This window comes from Equus przewalskii, chromosome 7 (genome assembly GCF_037783145.1).
Source record: "Equus przewalskii isolate Varuska chromosome 7, EquPr2, whole genome shotgun sequence".
Lineage (NCBI taxonomy): Eukaryota > Metazoa > Chordata > Mammalia > Perissodactyla > Equidae > Equus > Equus przewalskii.
Window position 1 is genome coordinate 35,489,650 of NC_091837.1, and position 26,726 is coordinate 35,516,375.

At 44.2% G+C, this 26,726-nt stretch overlaps 1 protein-coding gene across 1 annotated transcript; it reads right to left on the reverse strand.

Annotated features, from left to right (window-relative positions):
• Positions 1-336: 336 nt before the first annotated feature.
• On the reverse strand, positions 337-26,177 carry RAB12 (RAB12, member RAS oncogene family). Its single transcript, XM_008525066.2, has 6 exons — positions 25,646-26,177; positions 13,048-13,108; positions 5,631-5,769; positions 3,219-3,308; positions 2,489-2,593; positions 337-1,532 (listed from the first exon to the last, which is right to left on the reverse strand). The coding sequence occupies exons 1-6, from the start codon at positions 26,160-26,162 to the stop codon at positions 1,419-1,421; spliced, it is 1,026 nt and encodes a 341-aa protein (XP_008523288.2). The 5' UTR covers positions 26,163-26,177; the 3' UTR covers positions 337-1,418.
• Positions 26,178-26,726: the final 549 nt, after the last annotated feature.

The following is a 26,726-nucleotide window of genomic DNA, read 5'->3' on the forward strand; positions in this document are numbered from 1 at the left end:
CATACCACTTTTGTTTGTCCATTGATCTGTTGATGGACACTTGGTGTGTTTCCACCTTTTGGCTATTGTGAATAACGCTGTTATGAACATTGGTGTGTAAGTATCTGTTTGTGTTCTTGCTTTGAATTTTTTCTTGGTGTATACCCAGAAGCAGAATTGCTGGGTCATATTGTAGTTTTATGTTTAACCTGTTGAGAAACTGCCAAACTGCTTTTCATGGCAGAGGACACTGCGTTTTTCTTATCTAAAATACTCAACACATGAAGATTTGGAGTTTGTGAAGAATATTGTCAGATATACAATTTATAAGTGTATAAATACATGTGACGACTCAACTGTCATTCATAAATACAAAATTTTATTTGCACTTCATTAGTGTAGAAAGACCACAATGCTTTTCATGTCACAACACTCAAGACACGCCAAGTTATTCAAACACATAATTACTTATTTACCTTGACTAAACAAAACAGTGCAGTTTAATAAAAGATATACCAAAGATAGAGTTCACAAATTCATTATCAGACCAAAAAAAAAAATTCTCAACACAGGCTTAATAGGAGTAAGCTTCACCACAAAGGGGAGAAGTTTTATCATTACAAAGGTATAGAATGTTTAGGCAAATACATGTATGTTCTTTGATATAGTAAAATCTATCTCTTTAAAATTCTTTTAAACAGGATTTCTTTAGGACAGCAGCGTTGTTTTAAAATCTTCTCTAGTTTCAAAAACATCTCTTTCTTTATTGAATGGTTGTAGTTCTTAAAAGCATCGGGTACGTCCACTAAGAAACCATGAGAGAGATTCTGCGGCCTCAGGACCAAGTCAAATCCTACTCTCTAACTAGTAATCCTCTACCATTACATACGTTAATAAATAACCTTCAATGACGGCTATGAATGGAGCTTTTGCTTTGTGGCAGAAACACTCTAATATTTCAAAGATGCCACAGCTGGGAGAAAGGTCTTGTAAATAAAGAAAAAGCACTTAACATAGCGTTTTTTTCCCCAAAGTCTTTAGTTTTACAAATTTTCTTTAAAACGGTAAGCAAAGCACCACAGTCTTTCTTCTTATCAGAATATCTTCTGTCCTCATAATATAAGTAACAAGGACAATTGTATTATTTATTTCAAGAAACATACCTTTCACTTCTCCCATTCTTCATATTAGAAGTACTACGTTTCCCAGTTATGTACACTAGACACTGGGATAATAAATGAAATATAATAATTTGGAGGGAAATATGTAATTTATAACCAAAACTTACCCAGGATTGCATATTTGCATATTTACAAGTTAGTGTATAGCTCTGACTTAGATTACAAAGTGCGAAAGGAAATTGTCAAAATGATTGTAGTGCAGAAGAGAACATTTTCCCCTTTCCAGGCATCACTTCCACTTTGTCTCCAAAGGAGCAATCAACAGCATCGGACGTGCGGTCTGGGGGGAGGCAGCTCTGGCGGGATCTCAGGCTCTGGTTGTAACGAGAGGATACTATTGGACAACTCGTTCCTTAAAATATCCAGAGGCATCTTCAGCATAAAGAAAAAAGACAAATACATTTTAACCATACAATGTACAGTTAAATGTTTTGCAAATTATACAATTACATAAGAACAAAGTATTTTTGTATAAAGCTCTCCAATCATCAGTCTAATTAGACATTCAAATATTAAGCCAAAAAATAAAAACCAGCTTCAGCCAGTTTCATGTCATAACACAAACACCGTACAGCCTACTTCACACTCTCTGGTAGAAGAGATCAGATGGACCTCATAAACATGTATTTTTCATAGAACCCAGTATAATGGAAATTTAATGCATTAATGAATGAAAAAACGGTTCTGCACTTTCAGGAGTTATATCATTACTAAACAAAGAAATAACCTCTCTTGGCAATTACATAAACAATCATTTTATCAGAAGCTTCTGAATCATGTTTGAACTGAGCAGATCTGACTATCAGCCTAAGGACGCCTGCAGAGTCTGCTGCTGTTCACTGCAGCCGTCTAGCCGGCGGCCCAAACTTAGTCCCCCGAACGGCCTCAGTCACGGCACCAAGCTCCCACTCGAGAGCAGAGCTGAGCGAGGCTCTCTCCTCAGCACAGACACCCGCATCGTCTGCTAGGGCCCCACTGTCCCCACCATCTGCATCTAACTTAATTCTTGTGGGAAAACAGGAAAAAAGAAAAGCAGATATCAAATAAACACGGCACGTTGTTACACCTGCTCCAGTCACTCCAGCAAACCATATTTAAGGCTAACAGACACACTGGACGCCCACACCGAGGGCACTGAAAACCCCCGGACGGGAAGCAGCTGCCGCCACAGAAGGCTGGATGCTTTTGACCGAGTTAACAACCACACCTGGTTCTTGAGTCTGAGAAAACCACTGTACCTCCTTTTCTAAATAAAAAATTTTCAACCAAAAAGTAATGAAGGAAACAACAGGCTTCAGATGAAATATTTTCATGGATTATTATTTTACCTTTTTCAGAATGTCATCAACAAGTTTCAGAAATATTTCATCCACATTGAAGTTATCCTTGGCGCTTGCTTCACAGAACCGCATCCCAGTTATCTGCTGTGCAAACTAAGAAAAAAAATTTATTTTTTCTGTGTGGGGTGCAACCCAGTCTGATGTCCGAGTATGAGGCCCACAACTGGGGGAGCCTTCTGCGTGTCAGCTTTCAGGGACCGGGAGGGACTAAAGCTTTGTAAGGTCCCATCTAGGCTTAACGATAAAGTTCTCAAGTGCAGCCACTTCCCATGTAAGCAAATAGCAAAATGAAACGAACCCCTAAGGTGACACCAGGACGTTCACGTCAAATTACTCGCCCACGTTCCTAAAATCGTCACGTATCTGACATTTTAAACGGTGATGTCATTGATTCTCCAAGGAAGGTTAAAATACATTTGAGTGAAAGAAAATCATGAAAGCAATTTTATGGTTTAAAAACACGTTTCTCTGTATAAAATATCAGGTTAGATAATAATGCAGTATCTACTAATGTGGTTTTTTTTCATTTCAAAATGAACTTAAAGGAGCAGGAAGTTTTAAAAAGTAAACGAATGAGAAAGATGTCACTGAGTGCTAACTGCATAATTATTTCATAATTTCAAAAAATTAGTAATTTATTAAAAGAAAAAGTATACCAACTGCTAAGGATGGAGCAGGGGTACTGTGGCTCCTCTCTCCTGCCCCCATGTTCTCTCACCTTTTCACCTTGCTGTCGGGTGATTTCTCTGTCTGTTTCACAGTCCAACTTATTTCCAACTAAGAGAAGTTCTGCATCTTCTGAAGCGTACTGTGGGATTTTAAAAGAAGCTGCATTTCAAAGATGGCCATTGTCATATGCTGACAGGAAGTGTAAAGCAATCCACTACCTTTCACTCAATTTGTTCGTTCGCTCTGCAGACCTTTGAGCTCTACTCTGCCCACGCAGGGCTGGTTCCAGGGCTGGGTTAACACACTCCTCCCAGGGCTCACACGTGTTAGGAAGCAACGTGCTAACAGGCATACAAACCACAATGTTCTTCACCTTTGACCAATAACTCCTAAGAATCTATCCTAAGGAGATGATTCAATACACAGGCAAAGCCCTACACTCAAAATGATCATCAATGGAAAAAAACTTAAAGTCCAACAAAATACATGAAGAATGAAATACGTTAAGGTACACAAAAGAATGCAGTCACAAAAAAAAAAACGCTTTGGAAGAACTTCAATATTCCACAGGAAGGCCCTCAGTACAGAATATTTAGTGAAACAAGCAGGATGTACAGTTAAATGGTGGATGGATCCAATGTGGTTTTTCAGGATAGCAAAACTATAGATTTTTAAATTTACTTTTGTTGTTTTTCTTGATTTTCCAAATTTTCTAAAATGACAAGCTATCACTAGTTTTATAATCAGGAAAAAAAGTTAAAAGTTACATTTCTAAGTTTTTAAAAAATACAGGTACAACAGAATTTCTCTAAAAAGGTTCAAATGTCTTGAGTAACTCATTTAATTTCATGTATTGTAAAAAATCATTTGAGACAGACTGCAGCAAAAGGCACCTAATGGCGTGAGTTTGGCCAAGTTCCTGAGTCTTGGTCTCCCATCAGCACCATGTGGGTGACAGCACAGGTGCCCACCAGACAGGGCTGGCGCCTGGTAGCACTCAAGAAATGACAGTGTTTGCTCATAAAAAGGTAGAAGCAAGAGTCAACTATCAGAGGAGAGCATCAGACCGCAGGACCTCACCGGCCCTCACGACTGAACCCGCTGCCTGTGGTTTTGAATTCATTACACTGGTTCTGTAAGTTTCAGCCAGCGGTGAGGACTGCCCTCCCTAACTGCCTGAGGAGCACTCTCTGTGGCTTCCGCAAGGCAGGAAACCAGCACCTGCCATCGCAGAGCGCAGAGCGCAGAGCGCAGAGCACAGAGCACAGAGCACAGAGCACAGAGCCCAGAGCCCAGAGCCCAGAGCCCAGAGCCCAGAGCCCAGGGATGATGGACAGCCGAGTCAGAGCAGGCGGAGGGCAGGGCCCGCCCCAGGACCAATCATCTCAGTAACCTGTCACTCTGGGCCCCACCACAGCTGGAAGAGGCGCACACTGCTAACACGCTTGGAAGACTGGTAAACAAACATTCTCCCACACCACCTTAACAGATGGGCTTAATACAACTTGTAACAAGTCCAACTTATGCGATATTGACTGCGCTTGCTATGCAAAGGAACTGAACATCAAATTACTCCAAGGGGAAGAAAGCTCTTAAGATGTACTCCCTGTTTCCCACATCGCACCCCTAACTGCTCTGTCTTCTAAGTGTATTTTGGACACATTTCTTAGCGGGAAGCCCACGGTTTACATTCATCTCACAGACACCAGGGATCTCTGCATAGCCAATCTTGAGCCAAGGATAAAATCTGCTTTTGTTCAAACTGAGGAAGTAGAGGACAGGGATAATTTTGAGGGCAGACGTCCAACAGATGATCGAGGCCCTTGGAGTGTCCACAGGCACTGTGGAGAGGGCCAGCTCCTCGAGGTTGTTACTCTGTGGACACTCACAAAATGAGCATCCAAGTGAACTTTCTACAGAAATGAGAATGGCCTGCATCTAATTCCACAGAAGCAGCCTGATGGAGTGGAATCACCATGTTTGGGCTTTGAAGTTAGACAGCCCAGGGCACCAGAACAGAAATCCTGGCTTTATTATTTATAAACTGATTATGGACGAATTTTAATTCTTTTGCCTCATCTACAACACAGGAATATATACCTACTTTGGATGTTGGAATACAGAATAAATGATGCTTAGTTTGTTGGGTTTTTTGTGTCTTTTTTGGTGAGGAAGATTGGTCCTGAGCTAACATCTGTGCCAATCTTCCTCTATTTCATGTGGAATGTTGCCACAGCACGGCTTGATGAGTGGTGTGCAGGTCCACAGCCGGGATCCAAACCCGTGAACCCCAGGCCACGAAAGCTGAGCGTGCAAACTCAACTACTATGCCACCAGGCCGGCCCCAACACTTAGTATTTAAAAGTATCTCCATAAATGTCTCCCCCTTCTTCCTTCCTTTCATAAGGATTAACATCCACAAGAAAAGAGTTCATATCTGAGGGAAAAATGCAACACCTACCTTATCAATCATCTTCATCCATTTTGGCAAATCATCAAACGTCTCCTTCTTAGTGATATCATATACTAATATGATCCCCTTGGCACTTCTGTAATAAGCTGAGGTAATGCTGTTGAATCTCTCCTGACCTGCTGTGTCCCTAAGAAACAGCAGCAAGAATCAGTTCGCTGACAGTAACCAGAATAATCAACACCACATTCCAGTGGAAACACGGAAAGCACTCTGCCCCACCATAGGCTGACTTCCTTCTAGTCACCAGGCAACTCCTCCCGTCTGCGCATATTCACTGTTATTAGTGGGGGTAGCTCTTCTGAGCCAGTGACATTCAAATAAAAACATAAACAAGTTCCAACTTCTTTCCAACTAAGATTTTGAAAATAAGAAAATGAGACTTTTTATGGCAAAATGACAGTCATAATGAAAGGGGAGAAAAAGTAGATGCCACAGTAATTTAACTAAAAGATGCTAAAATCTTGTACATAGCAAAATCTTCATTTTTTCAAGTGAAATGCCTTTCCAATGATAAAATTCATTCAGAAATATCATTAAGCATAAAAGTAATTTTTGATTTCCTAACTCATACCTAACGGGCTAACTTAAGCTAACATTAGCTTTATAATAAATTTTTTGACATTCTAGAATAAAATCATAAAAGTATAAGGTAATTTAATATTATAACTTACATAAATGCACTTGACCATACTCCCCGGCCCCCTCTAAAATCATAAACTTTGTTCTAGAAGGCTCTAAGCCCCCATCTAGTAGACTCGGAAGGAAAGTGATATGGAGGGAATAAGACGAAAAACAAAGATGCACAAGGAGTTAGGCAGCGGGCTGATATGAAACTGTTTCATTCCGAAGTCACAAAGCAATACGCTCGAGCCAGCCTTTCTAGGTATTCTGTTTCTCACTCGGTATATTTACGAATGTCTGTGCTAGCATCCCCTCCATTTCCTCAAAGCACTGACCCAGCAGTGGGCAATGGCCATGTGCGGTGAGATGCGCAGCAGCAGGTGCCGAGCGCAGGGCACTGAGGAGAGCGCGGGGAGTCCAGGGCGTCCGGCACTCTCCTCGGCTGCTCTGCAGAACTCGGCCTTCCGAGCTGAGCTCAGTTTCCTGATGTGTAAAATGCTAGAAAGTGTCACACCCTCTAGGGCAGGCAGTCATCAGCAATGAGAAAATGCCAGGACGATAACTGACACTACTTAAGCCTCCTTTAACTCTCTTTTAAGCAACATAGATGATTGACATATGATTTTGTTGATCAGGTGATCAAGAGTCCCCCACTAATGAAAAATGCCAAAGAATCAGTCTTATCATTTTCCTAATCCTTCTAAACAGAATAAGTGTTTAGAAAGCGAGGGGAAGAGAGATACCAAACACGTATGGAAATACAGTAAAGTTCATATCCTCTGACAGCTACTCTGAAAGCCAGAGACTACCTGTTCTGCAGGCCGAAGTCGACCATTTCAACATGAAGGATGACAGGCACACTGGAGTGCACAGACGCTGGCTGAGACCGACGTTCTCCATCTAATAAGCCAAGAAACTGCTCGAGAACCATCATGTATTTACAAATGAGCGGGGCTTCTGATCAGGAAAACCATTTCTTTAACGATGATCTATAATTTAGCATTTCCCAAAGAACCCTAAGTCATGGCATGCTCCCGGGGTCCACAAGAGACAGGCAGGTAAGGGCAGAGGAAGCCAGGGGGCACTGGGAGCAAAACATAAGGTTCTTCGCTGCAAGGCTGTTTAAAGCCTCCCACACGACAGAAAGCGCGTGAGCTTCTGGAAGGGGAGACTGTGTGCAACATTTTCCAAAGGCATCTGATAAAAGAATGTTTCTCTTGAGGTGAACCTTGTGGGATCATGTTCCTGAACACATGTGGCAATGGTGTTACAGTTTATGGCTTCACTCCAACTAGACTTGCCACCAAATTAGTTCACAGCAGCGACGTGTTACTATGCCTAACAAACAAGAAAGCTCATTGGCACATTCATTTTCACATCAAGCAGGTCATGTGCTTTGTTCCAGACGATCCAAGAACCCCCTGCTGACCTCACTGAGGCCGGCCTGTCTTTCTACACCAGGGCCCAGTTGCGCGCCTGGCCCACCGTGGGCCATCAATAAACACGTGCTGAATGAAAGGTTCCATGTTTAAAATGTGGAAAGTTGATGCCACTTCAACACAAATAAACTTTATTTTTTGACCCAGAAATGCCAAAAAATTAAAAACCTGAATATGATGGGGACTGAATTCTTCAGGATTTCTAAAACCAACTTAAAGACCACATTAACAGGCACCTTCAAAGTAGCTGACAAGGAACTGACTCAGATACCATTTCATTTACACAAAGAATCAATGAATAAAATTATTTCTGAAATCCTAGGCACTTAGGGGCATAATGAATACTTTCAAACCAATAAAGAGTTAAATCTTTCAAAGCATGGTCTCCCATTCTATCACAAGAGGTGACTTGTTCAAATTAGGATTTGACCAAATTTTTTCTTTTTTTTTTTTTGCAGGGGAAGGTTTGCCCCAAGCTAACATCTGTTGCCCATCTTCCTCCTCCTTTCTCCCTTTTCCCCACCAAAGCCCCAGTACACAGTTGTGTATAGCTTCTGTATGAGCCACCCCCACAGCATGGCTACTGACAGACAAGTGGTGTGGTTCCACACCCAGGAACCAAGCCCAGGCCGCTGGAGTGAAGCACATGGAACTCGAAGCACTAAACCATCAGGGCTGGCTCTGATCAGATATTTTTAATACTCTAAAAAATATTCTGTGCTGTTTGAATACTGTTAAGAAACAACATCTCTCACTCATTTCTTTAAAAAGCAAAATTAACACACATTTTTCTACCCTGAAATCTGTGGTTAGCACAATATAGTGGCACCATAAATTTAAACAGTAACCAGATATAAGATCTACAATGAGCATTTTGGGAATGGCATACTTTAATAAATCTTTATTCTAAGTAATTTTAAGCTGACTTCAGCGTAAATCAACTTCCCATTTACTTCTATACACATTCAATGAATTAGAAGCCAGAAATTGGGGGCTCAAGAGCAGAGAAATTAGAAGATTTAAAAAAAATTTTATAGTGGTCGTAATAGTTGATAACATCGTGAAATTTCGGTTGTACATTATCATCTGTCAGTCACCACATAACTGTGCTCCTTCACCCCGTGCCCACCCCCACCCCCCTGGTAACCACTAACTGTTCTTTGTGCGTGTGTTTGTTTATCTTCGACAGATGGATGAAATCATACGGTGTTTGTCTTTCTCTGTCTGGCTTATTTCACTTAACGTAATGCCCTCAAGGTCCATCCACGTGGTTGCGAATGGGACTAGCAGTTTTTGAAAAATTATTCTTATTTTATTGTGGTAAGAATTACTTAGCATGAGATCTACTCTCTTAACAGATACCTACAGGCACAATGTTGCATGGCAAGTTTTCATAAAAACCCAACAACCAAAGAATAGGGATAGGAAAAGGCAGTTTTGGATACAGTTAAAAAAACCCTGCCGCACGTGCAGCATCTTCAAGAACCTCTGAAACACGAAGAAGTCAGCTGTCTCTCCTGGCTTTAAGTCAGACATGAACAAGAGGACAGACCTCAAAACACAGAATCTGAGGCAATCATTCTAACACAAATGAGCAGCAAAGTTTAGCTTACTAAAATCCCAATGAGAAAACATTAACTAGTTCACCACTCCCTATTTAAGGCCATTCCTTAAATTCCATCTTTCTGTGCCTGGCCCTGAATGCTCAAGGTAGAAAAGCATCTTCCTTTGAGAGACTGTTTCATATTCCCAAAATATCTGGGTTGCAAAAATTTTTATTTTCTATTCCTTTCAAAAGCTTTTTTGCTTGATTAATTTCCTACTAAATTATCTGCTAGCATAATATGGTCAAAGAATAGGGGAAACGAAACGCCAATTCAGTTCACCAAGTATTTATTAAATCCCTTGTACCGATAGCATAAAAATCCCACACAACTCGCCACTTTTCAAAACACTAGATAATAAAATGTCAATGCACTGGCTCTTGCTTTTATCTACCTATGAAGATCAAGAATCCTAATATTTCCCCTTCATCTCCATGAACCTGAATTTTCATTGTAATGATAAAGAGCTGATTTCTAGAGATTTGCAGTTTACTAATGTCAGCTAAATCATCATTTACTATAGCTGGAATATGAGATTATTATTATTTCTCTATTTTGATACAAATTGAAAGTTTCTTGCAATTCTATTTTCCCAGTTTGGTAATACAGCCATGCTTTGAAAATTCAAAGATTCTTATTTGTTGTAGTTAATATATCCATTTAAATGATACATTATTAATTTGCAGTGCAGGAACCAATATCAGTGTATGAAATGTTCTACTTCTTCTAAGCGAGAATGGAAGGAAACGAGCTTGACGTCAATGTAAGAACTCTGATTAAAACCAAATTCCCCAACAGTGAACACTGGAGCAATGGACAGAACGAGGGGCCCTTATATGAAGCATTTTAATTCTCTTTGCCTAAGGGTGGGAGACAAATTTCTTGGTTTCAAGTCCATTTCAACACAATGACTCTAAGTCACTGTGTGTAATTTCCAGGATAGCATTTGGATGTATATTCATGAAATTATGTTCTAGTTGACATATTTTTATTTTAGCTATACTTACATAAAGTTCTTATATACATACATGTAGAAACACCTTAATACAGAGATAAGAAAATGGTCCTTTTTCTGACCACAGATAATCAAGGAACTGAAAAATGAAGCAATGATATAAAATGTGATGTAAGATGTGACAATGACACCTGTAGCTTTTGGTACCTTAAACTTTTAGGAATCTATAGTCAATAATATTTTCTTAGATTGGCCATGTTCAGAAATACTCAAGAAAAAATGCATTTCTTCTAACAAAACCTCTGTGAATACTGATGAGCAATGCTCCCGTGGACTGACAGTCTAGAAACCCAGAGCAGCCATTATCCACAGAGCAGCGCCCGAGCCTCGGGGAAGAGCTCTTCCCCACACGGCTCCGTCTCTGCTCTCAGCTGGGCCCGAGTGCAGAAAGGCTCACACGCCCGCGGCAGGGCAGCTTACAACAGCGACGGCAAAAGGACTGCTCCCAACTCCAAAATGAGGCGTGCACTACTTCAAACAATGCATCCGACGCCAACACTTCCTTTCTGCCCACTGGGTAAAAATAATGAAGAAACTTTTTTATCCTTTACGTAAAAAACTTCTGAAGATAAGAATCTTACTTTGAGTATTGTGTTAGTTAACAAGGAGCTGGCATTTTGTGGCTATATTACGTATTCACGCTGGAAAACCCCTTTAGGAAAAGGTGAGTCCTACTTCCTCAGAGTCACTGGGATAGTCTCTGTATACAACTTGCAAGCAACCTTTCAATACATTCAGTTAATCCCACTTTTCTTTCCTCAGTTATATTCTTCACCAATGTTGTGCAATTTAAAAAATTTCGAAAATGAAGCCTGAGGAGTGAAGAGTCAAGGAGAAGCAAAGGAGAGTTATTTTGGGGAACGCTTTTACATCCAAAAGAAGAGGGGTTTCAGAGCATCCTGTGCACTACCCGGAACGGCACTACACGCTTTTCCCCACGGGCAGGGTTCATAGGCCCGGGCCTCTTACATCAGACTGGCACGGTAGTGAGATTCCAAAAGTACCCAATGTCACCAGCAGACACAGTCCTATGGGCAGAGGTCCAGGGAGGCACAGGACATTTGGACATACTTTGATAGATCAGATTACTACTGCCTGAAATGAAAACTGAAGTATTAATACATTAATTAACATACGTCTTTTTAGCCAGGCCACAATGCCATCGTTTAGACATTGCTGCCATCCACAAAGCAAGCTGCACAGAGATTTTAATCCTCTGTGGGACAATCTCCCTGAAAAAGTATCTCATCCACAGGTGGTAAGTACAGAACGAGACACACTCAAATCCTTTTAAAGATAGTCTTTACCTTAAAGAGCTTAAATTAGAAAGAGCAGTTCATGCGAAAGATACTTTGTTGTCATTTCCAGAGTTCATAAAACGGGCAGCAATGTTCAGTCAAGTGTTACTTAATAACAGGGACACGTTCTGAGAAATGCCCTGTCAGGCAATTTCGTCAGTGTGCGAACACCACAGTGTACTCACACACACCTAGGCTGTACAGTACTAATCTTACGGGACCACCGTGGGATATGCAGTCTGTCGTTGACGGAAACGCCGTTCCACAGCACATGACTGTACAAACGAATCATGGGCTTTCCAATCATGGGCTAAGACAATAAGCATCCACTTTCTGTTATCAAGTATTTAGGCAACAATGTTAATGTTTCATAACCAAGCCAAAAACAAAAATACGAAAAATATGAACAAAAAAACAACAAAAACCAAAAAACCTTAAAATGGGGTACATAGTCACAGATGACCAAACGAAGACATTACCTCAGACGCCCCGGCAGGCAAGCAATGCTGGTCCAGCTGCGGCTGCACCCCAGACAGGGCGCGGATGAAGAATGAAGGCATGGCACTAACACTCAAGCACTAGGTACCGATGATGCCACAGATGAGGCAGCAGTTAACGCAGATGAAAGCACACACAAACATGGTGGACAGACACTCAGAGCTGAGGGGACCTGCGAGAGGAGTTAGTAAGCTGAGTACACTGCAGCCGCGTCGTTAACAGGGCATTATCAACACCTCAGCGGTGCCACTTTTAAACCACCACCAAACCTGATCCCTTCTCCAGAGATCGGCTTCCTAAGGCTACTGTGGCCTGCTGAGAGCCAACAGAAAGCTCTGAGACTAAACACGGTTATGACACAGCTGGTTAAGTCTCCCATACAATCACGATGCGAGGAACGGGCATCTCTCCAGAAAGCAGCTCTGGACTCATTTCCAGCTGGCACTAAAGGGGGCTCACGTCATGTGGCAGTGGCAACATGGCCAGAAGGAGCATGCCCATCCCACAGCGATATTCCCACCGTGCCACCTGGGACAGCCCCTGAACTGTCTATGGGTGATGTGCCTTGACACTGTGCAAATCTGGCTAGGAAAATACTCTCAAACAAAATAACTTCAAAAATATGAAGAAAGCATCTGAGCAGTCACTTTAGTGATGACAGTTTTGATATTATGTCAAATGATTCGAAAATAGACATAAAGGCTCCAAACTAGCTGTCACTAAAGTAACTGACATTTCCCATGTGCAGATGGAGCATGAGATACAGAGACTTTTTCTAAATTCTCTCTCTCACTGTTCATTTATTTAAAAATGAGCAAAGGAGAAGAAAAGTAGGAGAGGCAAACGAGCTCAAACAGTTAATTTTATGAGACAAGCGTATGGACTGTTAAACACATATGGCAGTTCCTGGGCACAGACTCTCCCACTTACCAGATCTGCAATCTGATTTTCTTTCCTCTTAGCTCTACAGTTTTGATTTTAAAGTCAACACCTGTAAATAAACAAATGAAGATGAAGTAAAAACAGTAAAGATGCAGTGTGTCATAAAAGATAATTATATTTGTATATTTTTATTTTATCAGAAAAACAAAAAAACCCACTATTACTAAATCCCAAACAGTAAAAGCAGAAGAACGCCACCAATATCTGTAACTATCCATGTTTCATACACGACTGTGAAAGTCAACCTAGATTTCACCCGCAACTAGCTATGCAGCCTCTGCTGTTCATAATAGAGTTTACTGCTACCACAAGCTTAACGTCAAAAATTAAGTAACTGCACTAACGAATGAACAGCTTTAAAAGAATGTTATCTTGAGGAAAATTCTCAGATGGAACACTGGAACTTACTCTTGACTTCAGACAGCGTTAATCTGAATTTAGAAATTACTATATTAAGTTTTTTAGCATTCACAAAAAATTTAGTTAATATGTAAACATGATGACTTTATTGTATCGTCAATAGTGTGATAGAGGGGTTATTTTTTAAAAATTTACTCATACAAATTAACATACCCAATTTTAATTTTTATTTAATATTAACAAGCAAACCATCATGTATCACCGTCCCTTTCCAATTCAGCCCTTTGAGCTTCAGTTAATTTTTTAAACCAAATTTTCATTTGCGTATGTTATACGCATCTCAGTTATAGCAAACAATTATTTCAAAACAATATTTTTTACACAATTTTCACAACTAAGAAAAATAAGTCAAAGGGATGCTGGCTAAATTTGAGAACTAGAAACATATTCTCTACAGGAACTGCTTCCTGACTCCTTCGAAGGATCCAAGGTCTCGTGCTGGTGGGCCTCTAACGGGCAGTGGTCCCCGGGTGCCAGCGCGACACGGCTGCACAGCACACAAAGACCCTGCTCCCTGGCTCCCCACCTCAGGACACTGATGCGGCCTTCCAGGTCAGATGATGCTCTTGAGGTAAGGCAAGAGACATGTGACTGACTTTATAATTAGTAACACACTGTAGGCACCAAAGCGACACCAAAAGACACAGACACGTTTACAACCCTGGGCAAGGGCGGGGGCAGCAACCCTCCTTCCTACAATAAAGACAAGCTGCAGGAATATAAAGCGTCACAAGGAAACAAAGCTCGAGGATGCTACATTTCAATTCTTAATCTCTTACGCCGGGCATAATTTCAAATGTCACTGAGCCAAAGCTGGTTAATTCAATTTCACTTTCAGCTCTGGAACTGATTTGCTTTCCAAAGTCAAATGACAGTAAATCAGCTTTGAAACAGGAAGCATGTTTGTGCATGACCAATATCCTCAGAGTTCCTCACCGGCTCAACCAGAGAGGAGGAGAACTTAAGTAATATTCTACAAGGCCCAAAAAAAACAGCCTGCAGGTATTTACTATGTTCTGATTTGAAAAGGCACAGCTTAATGACCAAACACTGTCTTCCTGACAGTGGCGCAAAGTTAGGACCTCACCACATTACTCTGTAATGGCAAATTACAAATCAAATGCAAATTTTGTCCTTAGCACTCTATTTTACTTCTATTTCCATTTACATTTTGGGGTTTTTTAGTTTTATTTAAGGGAGCTGTAACTTTTGTAAAACTTGTCAGAGCAGCTACTACTTTACTGAAAAGAACTGCAAGGACACTTCTCTTGCAAGCTCGGCTTCAAATCAACTAACAGAAACAGCCGGAGCACGTAGTTTTTGTTTTGATTAGGCTGCTTTCTCTGCTGAGAACTGTTCTGAGCCTCAACATGTTACTTTTCAACCCACTTGAACACGTTCTCCAGCTTCAGCAGTCCCACACTAGGACTATTTGGTTACCAGAGTTTAACGAACAAAAGTAAAAGGAAAGGGCACTAATATTCAAAGTCAGGAAATAAGTGGTAATGTTGTCAGCATGTGATTATAAATACATTACTAATTTTAACAGGAAAACAAAACAAAGATTAACTGATGAAGAATCTGTTTTGCCAAAATGAAGACCATCTAGTTTTAGTGAGTAGACTAATGACGTCATTAACAACAACAGAAAAATACCCAGTGGCTAAATCTAAAATTCCATAGAAGAAAAGAGCTTATTAAAATAGTCCTCTCTCTTGGGGCCGGCCTCGTGGCTGAGGGGTTAAGTTCGCACGCTCCGCTTCAGTGGCCCAGGGTTTCACGGGTTTGGATCCTGAGGGGACATGGCACCGCTCATCAGGCCATGTTGAGGCGTTGTCCCACATGCCACAACTAGAAGGATCTACAACTAGAATATACAACTGTGTACTGGGGGGATGTGGGGAGGAAAAGCAACTAAAAAAAGTATTTTAAATAGTTCTCTCTCTTAAATAAAATATCCTTTATCACACTTAACAGTCACTAAGTAGCCTGTAACAACTGCAAACTTCCTCCAATTTATGGCTTGGAAACAAACATAAAGTACAAAACTAAACATTTCTAAAACCTTCTTACATCAAGCGAAAAATATCTGTTAATGTTGTCTATTTTTAATATTTGCATGTCATAGAAATTATAATGATCTTTAATAAAAGCTAACGAGTCATTCATAGCCTCAACTATTCAGTGGATTAGTTTTAGGAAAAGTCAGCGCAGAGCTGGTCCTCACTGAGAGGAACTCCCAGGACAAACGTTCATAAACAAATAAGAAGGAACTCCTAGGACCAATGTTTATAAACAAGTAAGGGACAAAAGCGTGGCAACTGCATTTCCATCTATAGCCCTTGTTGAAAACCCAGTTCCCAACAGGTATCTTGACTAACAGGGAAAGCAATCTACTGCTCCATCAGTTTATGGGGACAGTCCCTGCCCTCCAAGAGCTTAGCCATACCCACCTAAATCAACACCCCGTTCAGTGGCAAAGAAGTGCCTTTCTTTAAGTTCTCTCTTCTTAGAGAGCCTCCTTGTCTGTCCAGACACCTTTTGAGTCCTAAGTGATTTCTCCCTGAACCCTCTGACTGCACCGCCTTCACCCTCATTCCTCGTCGTATTCCTACTCGTGGACAGGAGAGTTCATGGACCTGAACTCTCTTCCAGTCCTTAACACATGGCCCATTCTTTGTTGTTTGGTGTCCCCTCTGAGGACACAGTCATCTTTGATTCCCTAAAGCCTAGGACCCTGCCTGGCACACACCACCACAATAAATCTGATGAATGGAAACTCGCCCACTCTTCTCCACCAAATCTTGTTTGTTTTTGGAAAAATTAGGGAAATTCAGGACTTATTAGCGTAAAAAAAAAAAATCCAAACAAACAAACAAGTGGTAGAAAGCAAGGGCAGATGTTCCGAGTGTGTCTGGTGGGCAGAGGAATGGAATGGGAGTGCAACAGCTGGATCTTAAGTTAGCAGGAGGGAAGCCATCCCAGGGAAAGGAAGCAATACTGTGCCCGTGACCCTGACTCACTGGTCTCGGTGAATACATCCTAGCCGGCACGCGGCTAGATGATTAAGCACCTCTTGCTTTTACAAAACACACGATCAGCTAGTTCTGTGACTCTTGATTAGGCCTATCTCCCAGCTATGCTAAGACAACTTTCTTCTCTGAGTTCCCCAGGAACATGACGACCTCCATAAAGAAAAATTCTGCATTGGTACCCATCATGAATGACAGAAGAAAGAGATAATGTGGCGCCTTGAAGTTCGTCTCACCAGAGAGTCGACATCCTAAACGCCCTCCTTCTCTGCCCATTTCCCTATATAACTGCCTCAAGATTCTGTATGATTTTAAGATGGTTCTTCAGGACACTAGTCCACCGTCCTCTGATTATGCTAGCTAATCATATAAATTTTCCTTTCTCAACCACTGGCACCAGACTGCGGCAAACAGAACGAGTCCCTTTTCGCTGAGTTACAGGAGCAGTGAAATGCAGGGGCACCCAGCACATACATCACCCCAGAAACGGAGAACTTCATCTCTCCTACAATTCTTACTATTGACGGTAAATTCGGGGAGGATGAGGTAGTCTTAATACACTCACCTCCTCTCTACATACACACATCCCAGAGGATTACTCAGTCACCAGGGAGTGGCCCACTAAGTGAACTATTCTGTAACAGCAGCGCACCTTTCTTTAGGCTTACCCATGTTATGGAAGTCTTTCTAAAAATATTTTAATCAGGAAGGACACAGGTCACAGGGCTATAATCCGTGTACCAAGGGGTGCAGACTGCTCTATTGGGGTCCCCATGTCTTCTTCTTGATCTTAAGTCTCCTTTAATAATCATGATACTGGACGTCTGTCCAACACTCCGTGCCTGATATCCAACACACGGAATCCCACAGCAGCCCAATGACATGGGCTCTACTGTTCTCGTTTTACAGAGGAAGGCACCAGAGCAGAGAGGACGAGGTAATTTGCTTCAAGGTCATTATCACATGCCAGGTGAGTGGCAGAACCAAATTCAAATTTCTAACACTAACCACAATGAAAAGCTGTTATAATAAATGTCAGATGCATGAAAAAAAGGAAAAGTGTGAAATGTTCTCAAATGACCCAGAATCACCACCATGAAGCTGTTAGAGAACAGAGCTTAACTTTGCACTCAGCCTTCTCTGTATCTGTCTTCCATAAATCTTAGCAATAGCACAAAGAATTGGGTAGTCTCTGCTGATAAGATTTCTAAGTTCCCCTTAAGGCAAAACATTTCCAAAACATTACTGTATTTCTTTTCGCTGGGCCAAAAGAAGTTACAAAAATGAAAACAGTGAAAATAAACATAAGCGTCTTTCTTCACATTCCTTTCCAGCAAAAAGCTAAATAAAAGCAAAAATACCACCACGGTCCATGCCTACGACTGCGGCTAAATGGACTTCCTCACCCTTTCCCTTCTCTGTCCATGTCCCCTCCGCCACTACCAAAGGCCTGATTTTATTTTACTAAACACCTTCAGGAAGGGGAAGGATTTCAGAGAGTTTGAAGTAAGTCTCAATTCAACAGCCGCTTTCTAATAACTATGGTAAGTTTGTACAGTGGCTTTTCTTCCAAGGATACGTATCTTATAGAGCATCATCCAATCTGGGACATAATACTTCTACTAAGGGAGAGGATTTCCAGCATTTTCACTAAGTTGAAAGTGAGAAAATAAATGAGGAAATTAAGGTCACATACATAGAGGTAAATTTAACATCAGAAAACAAGTTGCCTGAACTCGAGGCCAGCGTCTGCCTAAACATGACCTATCAGAGAAGAGCACAGCATCAGTTCCCATAGGAAAGGAAAGGCAATGCAAATGGCCGTCAGGAGGCCAACCCGTCTCCTCTAAGCACCCGAACTCGTGAAATCCTAATTAATTTTATCTGGCTTTTCCAACTTAAACTGTGTTAGGAGGATTCCACGAAATAGAAATATAATTATAAAATATTCTGATCTCTAGGTCACAAGGGAAGAGAACACTGGTGGGGGAGGACAAACTGAAAATAAAAACCCAGATGATCAAATGGTGGATCAGTAATATTTTCTTCATATGCAAAAAACACTGACTTTACTACTACTCAATGGGGTCCATTAAACCGCAAGGTTGTCAAATGGATTTTGCACTTCATGCAGGCCCTGTGTTTGCATTTTGGTATTTCACATGCACCAGCACATATTCTAGTAAGCATCCCTAAAGAATAAGGACTCCGTTTGGAGTGTTTCAGTGTTTGCATCTGTAGTACAAACCAGGAGGAGAGGGGAACATAACCGACACGTATAATTGCCTCTTCTAGGCCAGATACATAAGATATTTTATCCCCATTTATTCCTGTACCATGAGACAGGAAAAGAGTGGCGGTCCCACCTATTTTTCTTTTTATGAACAACAAAACTAAAGTTAAATCACTCGCCCAAAGACACTCTGACAGCTTGTCGCAGAGTGGGGATTTAAACCCAGGACTGTGCGCCCACCTGAGACCCACACTCTGCTCACACACCACACCACCTAGGGAGCATCTAGGATGAGAGGAGGGGCCAAGGAGAAGGTCGAGTGCTTTTCTTTTTAAGTGAAAAAAGTGAAATCTGATTGTAGGTGTGTGACTCTTTAGTTACCAAGAAGAGCGCTGAGGTTCCGGCGTGTAGCAGGTCTGAAGAGGTGAGAGCCCCTGAAGAGAGACACAGCTTCTAACCGAGAGGGGCCTGCTCCTTCACGGGGCCCGGCTTACGGGGCCCTGAAGCTTCTGCGTTAAATTAAGCTGGGAAAACAAGGAGAGTTTCATTCATCAGCTACTTTCACCATAGGCTTGTTGCTGGTGGAAGAGCTGACTGCTGTTTTGTTTTGTAAACTAAAAAAACATTTTGTAAGCACCAAAAACCAAAGAGCGGAGGCTGTCGGATTTGGGGGGAGAGGTTTCTACGGTATAACACAGTGCTCTGTTAAGCCTGCATTCTGTTTTCTGGTTTCAAAGGATAAGGATTTTTTTAAAAACATAATCATATTCAATTAAGGGCACTATTTTAGGTCTGTAGTTTTGGTTTTCCAAATACCTTCCAAATGTCAAAGATGTACGATAAAAGGACAAGGGAGAACAATCAATTTCTTGCTCTGCCGAAGTACGACAGCACAGCATTTTCCCTCTTTCTTAACATTTTATTTTGGCTGTTTCCATGACTCACTTCTCCTTCTGAAAAGGACAAGCCAGGTAAGCAGGCGTTAGCTGTGTGCCCTATAAAGGGGTTAGCAGAACGGTGTCTTACATAAATAGCCTCTCAACAAGGCTGTGCTGAGCGACTACCCACAAAGCCAGGTTTTCTTTACAAATTCAAACAAGTGCTTAATTAGAACAATGTAGCTCGCAGCCCCGGCTGGAGAATGATTAGGTCTATCAGTTCTCAAAGGAGCCTACTCTGCCTTCTCAAGCCAGTCCCAAGGACTGTGCACAGCCGGCTCCCGGCAGTCTGCAGGCGGGAGGGAGAGCAGCAATCTCTAAGAATCTGGATCTCTATCGTGCAGAACGAAACCTTTCTTCTCCAGCGTGAGTGCACAACAGTGAAAGAAAGCCGAATGCACCTAAGCCAGGTCTTTCAATAGATTTTTACTCAACCTAAACAACCCGACCATAACTAAATTTCTGTATTTTCTTTGAAAGAGAGCTACTTTATTCCACAAAAACAGATGCACTCTGCACAAGCCTATCGGTGTGCATTAAGCTCATTAAATAAACCTAACCACGCAAAGCAAAGCATATGCTGGTATAAAAACTAAATGTTAACCAAGTCCCATCAGCTGCTCTCACACTCCCCTCTGCCTGAGTCATCGTGTGACATCATCTGGCAGGGGAGTGAACTAACACTGGAGAGCAGAGTGCCGGGTGGTGGGGTGGGAATTCTGGACGATCTTCCCTCATTCTCTTTAAGTGGAACACTTAGGCAGATGAGCCACGGCTCGGCTCGGAAGACTGCATATGAATACAAAGGAGCAAAATAAATACAGGTTAGAATTCAAATCCAGTAGCAGACGTTCATTCTGGGTTTTCTCACAAACATTTCTGACCTAAGTTTCCAGAATACAGTACGAATAGTCCATTTCCCTTGACAGAGGTTCCACAGCTTCTGGGTAAGGCCTATTCAACACTGGTGGACTAAGTCTCATCCGTCCTGTCACCTAACACTCAAGGCCAGCCCCATGGACAGCCACTTCTGCAGGAGAGTGACACTCACCTGTTCCTCGAACCCGAGTCTGCTCCCAGCTCCACTGCAGTCACCCGCACCTCCAAGATTCCCCACCCTTGGAACGGCACCCTCAGTGCAGCCTCAGCTCAACACCAGATTCGAAAGGGATGTGTTCTCACAGGACAGGGAGCCGGGCCAGGAACTGAGTGAGAACAGAGCTCCAGGAAAGCACCGTCACCTGAGAGCAGCTCCTCTCCAGGGCCTGCCTGAAGTTTAACGCGCTGCCGCAAACAGGAAAAACGAACACAGAGTGGCGCGGTTCTCAGAAATAAATTTAAAGAACTTTTTAATCCTGATATTCTGCCTTTCCTAAGTCTTTGTGGGTCTACTGCATTTCAAGTTTTTTTTTGAAAAGTTGGTAATGCTGGATTTTTTTAAATGTCTTTACTTGGCAAAATAAAAGAACTGGCACTCCTACGTTGGCCTCCAGCACTTAGGGTGAAATTTTACTGCCCAAGAAAATCAAAATTCTGTTCTAGACTGCCTTATTCCTACTTTTCCTCTATTTAAATATGCTAAATTTGATGAATTTTTTATAAATATGTAAAAGGCTTGAAATTTTTGAATGACTGAATATTCAGGTAAGAAATGCAATTCTTGAAGCATTATTTTATATCCAGAAGGCAAGCGACAAGTGATGACAGCAGCGTAGTTAGAAAGTCATTTTTGTTCATACCGTACGTAGGTCAATGACCCCACTGTCTTCGCAGGGCTGTAGGGACCAAATTCCACAGACAGGAAAGGGCTTCAGGATGGGTGACCCTGAGCCACCAGAAACTTCACAATGCAAAGTGAAGTTAAATCTCAAAGTAAGCCACGGAACAGACAGTTAGAAAGAACTCGAGGTAGCCCTGCCCACAGACCACCTGCTGACCGGCTGTGCCCCCGTGGGTAAGCTGTTTACCCCTCTGAGCCTTGCTTCCTCATCTGTAAAATGGGAATGACCTTCAGGACCGTTGTGAGGATGAGACTGTACTTCTGCTGGTACACAGTAAATGCTCAACAAATTACACCGACTGCTAACAGAACGTTACAATTTACATGCACAAACGCCTAAATTTCTTATCCAAAGTCACCAACTAGCCAGTGGCAGAGCCTAAATCAAGAGCGCAGGCTCCTTAATCTTAACTCTGGTTCTTCTAGAACGCAGTGCTGCTGCAGTGGGGGTGGGTACTGCCTGGCAAAACATTTCAATCCAAACAAAATTAACCACCAGCTTCTAAGAGTTACACAGAAATAAACAAAGGTTGACAAATACATAATTTTATGGGGTTGGTTTTTTCTATGTTAGATAGTTGTGAATTTCTAAAGCCAACTAGTTTTTGTTCATTTCTCAAACTTCAAAAAGCTGCTCCCATACTTTTGAAAGAATCCGTCTAATTACGCTAGCTACACCAACTAAGTAACTCAATTCCATGAGTGCAAAATCCCATTTGAAAATAATATTCCACTCAATTTTTATTAACTACGTTAATTATTAAAAAGTCTTTTTAGCTTTTCATATCATGGTGAATTTTGCGTTGTCTTTTAAACCAAATCAACTTCTGATGTGATTAATATTTTAAAAAATCAACACTGTGCTCATTTATAATTTCACAAAACAGATTCACCACCTCAGGTCCCTAGGGACTTCCACTACAGAACGTCTGAGCGAGTCTGGTGCACTCTAAAAAGGCACGTAAGCCAGGTCTTTAAATAGATTTTTACTCAACCTAAACAACGCGGCCGCAACTAAACCTTCGCGTTTTCTTTGAAGGACAGCTACTTCCTTCCACGAAGACAGGCGCGCTCTGCACCAGCCGGTGAGCTTACGCCAGGGTCACAGGCAGAGTTCCGAGCGCCCCACGCCGCAGGGGCAGGTCTCCAGACTCTGCTGTCAGGGCGGAGGGCGTCTGCAAGCCCGGGCAGGGGACCAGCCACCACGGAAGGGAACCTCTCTCTGCCGGGCTGACTGTACAAGGAGGTGAAACCCGACAAACTGGCCTCCAAAGGACCCCATGAGCTCACCGCTCAGACGGCAGGCATTCAGGTGAGGCAACCACAATCTCCGCCACACCCAATGCCCTATTTAAATAGCGTTTTTCTAAAGGAACTTGAGGAATGGATTTTGTTCCAGCAATCCAATGGGGAGGAAGCCTCCCCAGACCAGCCCTCATCGTACCCCACCTGGAGGGGCTGGGCTTCCACTGTGCTCCCCAAACATTGTGTACACGTCTCTACCACGGCCCTTATCAACCGGGATCATCTCACTCCCCACCGCTCTAAGCCACGTCTGCAGAGACTATGTTCTGTTCACCCCCAAGTCCCCAGTGGGTAGCACGGCACACAACACACAGTAGGTACTCAATAAGTGACCTGATAAGTGGAAGGAAAAAGCAACTCAGAGGCAAAGACTTGGAGGGTTAGCTAGCCTTCTTCAAGTGTCTTCACACTCTGGATCAGACCTGAAGCTACCACCCTCCTCTAAACTTTCCACAGTTAATAAACACTTACGAGCCAAGCACTACAGCCTATGTATACAGGAAACAAAAATCCAGCCACAGACGGGACCTTACAGTGGTGGCAGTGTGAGGAGACCCGGGCACGTGTAAGTGCATGCATTTACGTTCGTTTAAGGGGATAGAGGGGCCGGCCCAGTGGCACAGTGGTTAAGTGCGCACATTCCACTTTGGCAGCCCAGGATCGCTGGTTTGGATCCCGGGTGTGGACATGGCACCGCTTGGCAAGCCATGCTGTGGTAGGCGCCCCACATATAAAGTAAAGGAAGATGGGCACGGACGTTAGCTCAGGGCCAGTCTTCCTCAGCAAAAAGAGGAGGACTGGCCACAGATGTTAGCTCAGGGCTAATCTTCCTCAAAAAAAAAGGGGGGGGGGGGTGACAGAGAAACAAACCGCTTGGTCTCCTCACCTCCCAGTTTCTTCCTCATTCCCAAATATCCTATGTAATCCCACCCAATATGTTTCACTGTCTCCACACCAATGCTGTAGGCAGAGGCCTTTATGGCTCCAGCTGCTATAGAATAAGGTCCATGGTCCTTGCATGGCAGTCAAGGGCTTTAAGCATCCCTTCCCAGTGTCCCCTAATGAGTCTTTCCCAGAAGTAGCGCTGCTGTTCCACTGTGGCCTTAGCTTAGAAACCCTTCCTCATCTCTCCTCTGCCCCCTTTGAAAGGAGATTTTTGCTCACCTCCTATCTCACCCTCAACCCCCCTATCCCTCCCATCCAGCCATCAATGCCTGCGCTGGTCTCTCTTCATCACGCAGTACAACTATATTATCCCTCATTTTTATATATTTTTAAGTGTGAAGCCATAAAAGATGGACACTTCTGAATTGCTTTTAATTGTATTTATGTCAGGTAGTAAAACAACAGTATAAACTCTCATCTGATGGTTTAATAACTCCCTTTACTTTATATGGTCCAAGATTGGATATTCAAAACACGTACAGTTGTGCTACTAAATTTTAATGGCATGGTCCCAAGGCCAATATTTTAAAAACAAACCAAGTATAGGGAGCACAAATATTTCCAAAATGATCTATTCCAAAAAACCATTAATAAAACAAATTCTCACAAACAAAACAAAAACACAATACAAAATTTGGGGTTGAATTTTTCATTATGACACCTTAAACGTAGTAGTGTTTTGTTACATGACAATTTAAAACCAATTCATCCCCAAATTGTACCCCCTTGGAACTACCACTGGTTACAGTACTAAATATACGTACAAGTATATGGAACGATACTTTTACCTCTGAATTTCAATTGAAATTCTATGCAGCGCTTCTTGGACCGGACCTGAGGGAACCCCTCACTACCCATCACTGACGGTGACCGCCCGCTATTGTGAAGAACCGCCTTATCTATGGGCTTCCCTAGCTTTGACAGCTTTTAAGGGGTATTCCATAGAAAACAACTACTACAACCCACACTGACCTGAAAAACCTCAATGCCAAGTCCTGCACGTCTGCCTCCATTACAAACCTGCCCCTGCAGTTTCTGTTTTTGATGCCGAGGGCACCACTTCCTGACCTGGAGCGGACTGTCCTTCCCTCACAGTCGGACTTCACCCACTCGATTGGTGCTGGAGGGCTCCTCCCCACTTCGGGGAGTCCCTGGGTTATCTGAGGTCATGGATAAATACAGCTGAAGTCCCTCGGCCCCGCATTTATAGTTAGAACAAGAAATTTAGTATAGTTTTAGTCTCAACATTCGCCACAGATCCTCCACCGGGAATTGTAAACTTCGCTATTTCAGTGGATCCTAAAACTGGGTTCAAAACTGGACAATAAACCCAGATTTACAATGCAACTCCTCCTCCTAAGGCAAAGCCAAGGCATCAGAATTCGCTGTCGGTGACCCACGGCGGCCGTCCAGCCAGGGGCGCAGCTGCGACTTCGCCCCACCGCCCGCTTGCTCCCCACCGCTCTCCTTTTTCCTGGATGGTGACGGCAGGGGCGGGGAGCGCCTGAGGAGACGCTCACAGCGTCCCCGGGACCTGAACGGGACCAGTGCACCACCTGGGCCTCACGACCGGCCCTGAGCGCCCGGGAGGGGACGCTGAGACGCCTGTGTTCCATCACCAGGCTCCGGCCGGGGCCGTGCAGGGACGCGAGGCCCCAGGGACAGTCTGCTTAGAGACTACGAGGACACCTCGGTGGGGCTTTGGGACTGGGATCGAGGGCTTCCACAGGGGCCGCCCCCCGCTCCCCTAGCTTTCCCCGAGGCCCAGGCACCAGACGCAGGGCCGCCCAGGCCATACAGCTGGGGCGGGAAAGGCTCGCCTCCGCCAGGAGAAGCGAGGCCACAGGGCGAAGGGCCCAGCCCTGGGGCCGGGGGAGGCGGCGCGGGGCGGGAGGCCCAGTGGGGTCGGGCCGGCGGGCCGCGGCGCCCTTACCCACGGTGGACTTGCAGGCCTCGCAGAAGGTGTCGTCGGTGAAGCGCTCCATCAGGCTGGTCTTGCCCACGCCGCGGGAGCCGATGATGATGACCTGCAGCTTGAAGTCGGCCGGCCTGGGGGGCTGCTTCCTCCGGCGGGCCTGGCCGCCCGACAGCGCCGGGGAGCCCGCGCCCAGCCCGCCGCCCCCGGCCCGCCTCTGCAGCGCGGCGCCCGGATCCATGCACGCATACGGCCCCCGCTCGGCCCGCCGCCTGCCGCCCGCCCCCCGGCCGCGCGCCCCGGGCCCCGGCGCCCCCTCGGCCTCCGCCGCGCGCGGGGGGTCGGCCTCGGGCTCGGCGTCCGCCCGCTCGAGCGGCCCCGGCGGACCGCGGGCCCCGCGCTGCAGCTGCGCCGCCGGCCGGCTCCCCGCGCCCGCGCCCGCGTCCACGCCGCCGCTGCCGCCGCCGCTGCCGCCGCCGCCGCCGCCGGGAGAGGAGGAAGGGAAGCAGCTACTCCGCAGCAGCGGCAGCAGCATCCCGGACGAGGAGGGGCAGGAAGCGCAGGCGCGGGGAGGGCGGGGCGACGGGCGGGGGGCGGGCGCGCGCGCCCCCTGTCGGCGGGAGGACCGCCCCCCTGCGCGCCGCGACTGCCAGCCGCCGGCTTCCTTCCGCCCCTCCTCCTCGCTTTCTGGTGCCCCTTCTGCTCGATGTCCACTGCCTCCCGCTTGCCAGCTCTCTCTTCCCTCTTTTTTCTTTCGGTCGGCTCTTTTAGCTTCCCTTTCTTTTCAATCCTCCTCGTTTTCCCTTTCACTCCTACTTTCCCTGAGCACGGTCCCAAAATACCGTGTCCGTTTATTAGCCATCTTTCCCAAATCCGTTACGCTCTCAAGATCCCTCTCCCAAATCGCTGCCGCAAATCACAGTGTTGCCGAGACGCTCGAGAGTCCCCGAGCCAGGCCTCCACCCTCACCCTCTGCCGGCCGGGGCTCCTGTCCAGCCCCGCGCTCGCGCAGACCCCACTAACTGCGCCCCGCGCACCCCCGATTGGGTGGAAGACGTCTTGGTCTTTCCCTATCATGTGTGTCTTCCATTTTCCACAG

Excerpts from the sequence above, each read along its gene's own strand:
- RAB12 (XM_008525066.2), bottom strand. The coding sequence starts at position 26,162 with ATGCTGCTGCCGCTGCTGCGGAGTAGCTGCTTCCCTTCCTCCTCTCCC. Across the intron at positions 13,109-25,645 it reads GGCCTGCAAGTCCACCGTGG|GTGTTGACTTTAAAATCAAA; the intron begins GTAAGGGCGCCG and ends GTTTATTTACAG. Across the intron at positions 2,594-3,218 it reads CCCGACAGCAAGGTGAAAAG|TTTGCACAGCAGATAACTGG; the intron begins GTGAGAGAACAT and ends TTTTTTTCTTAG.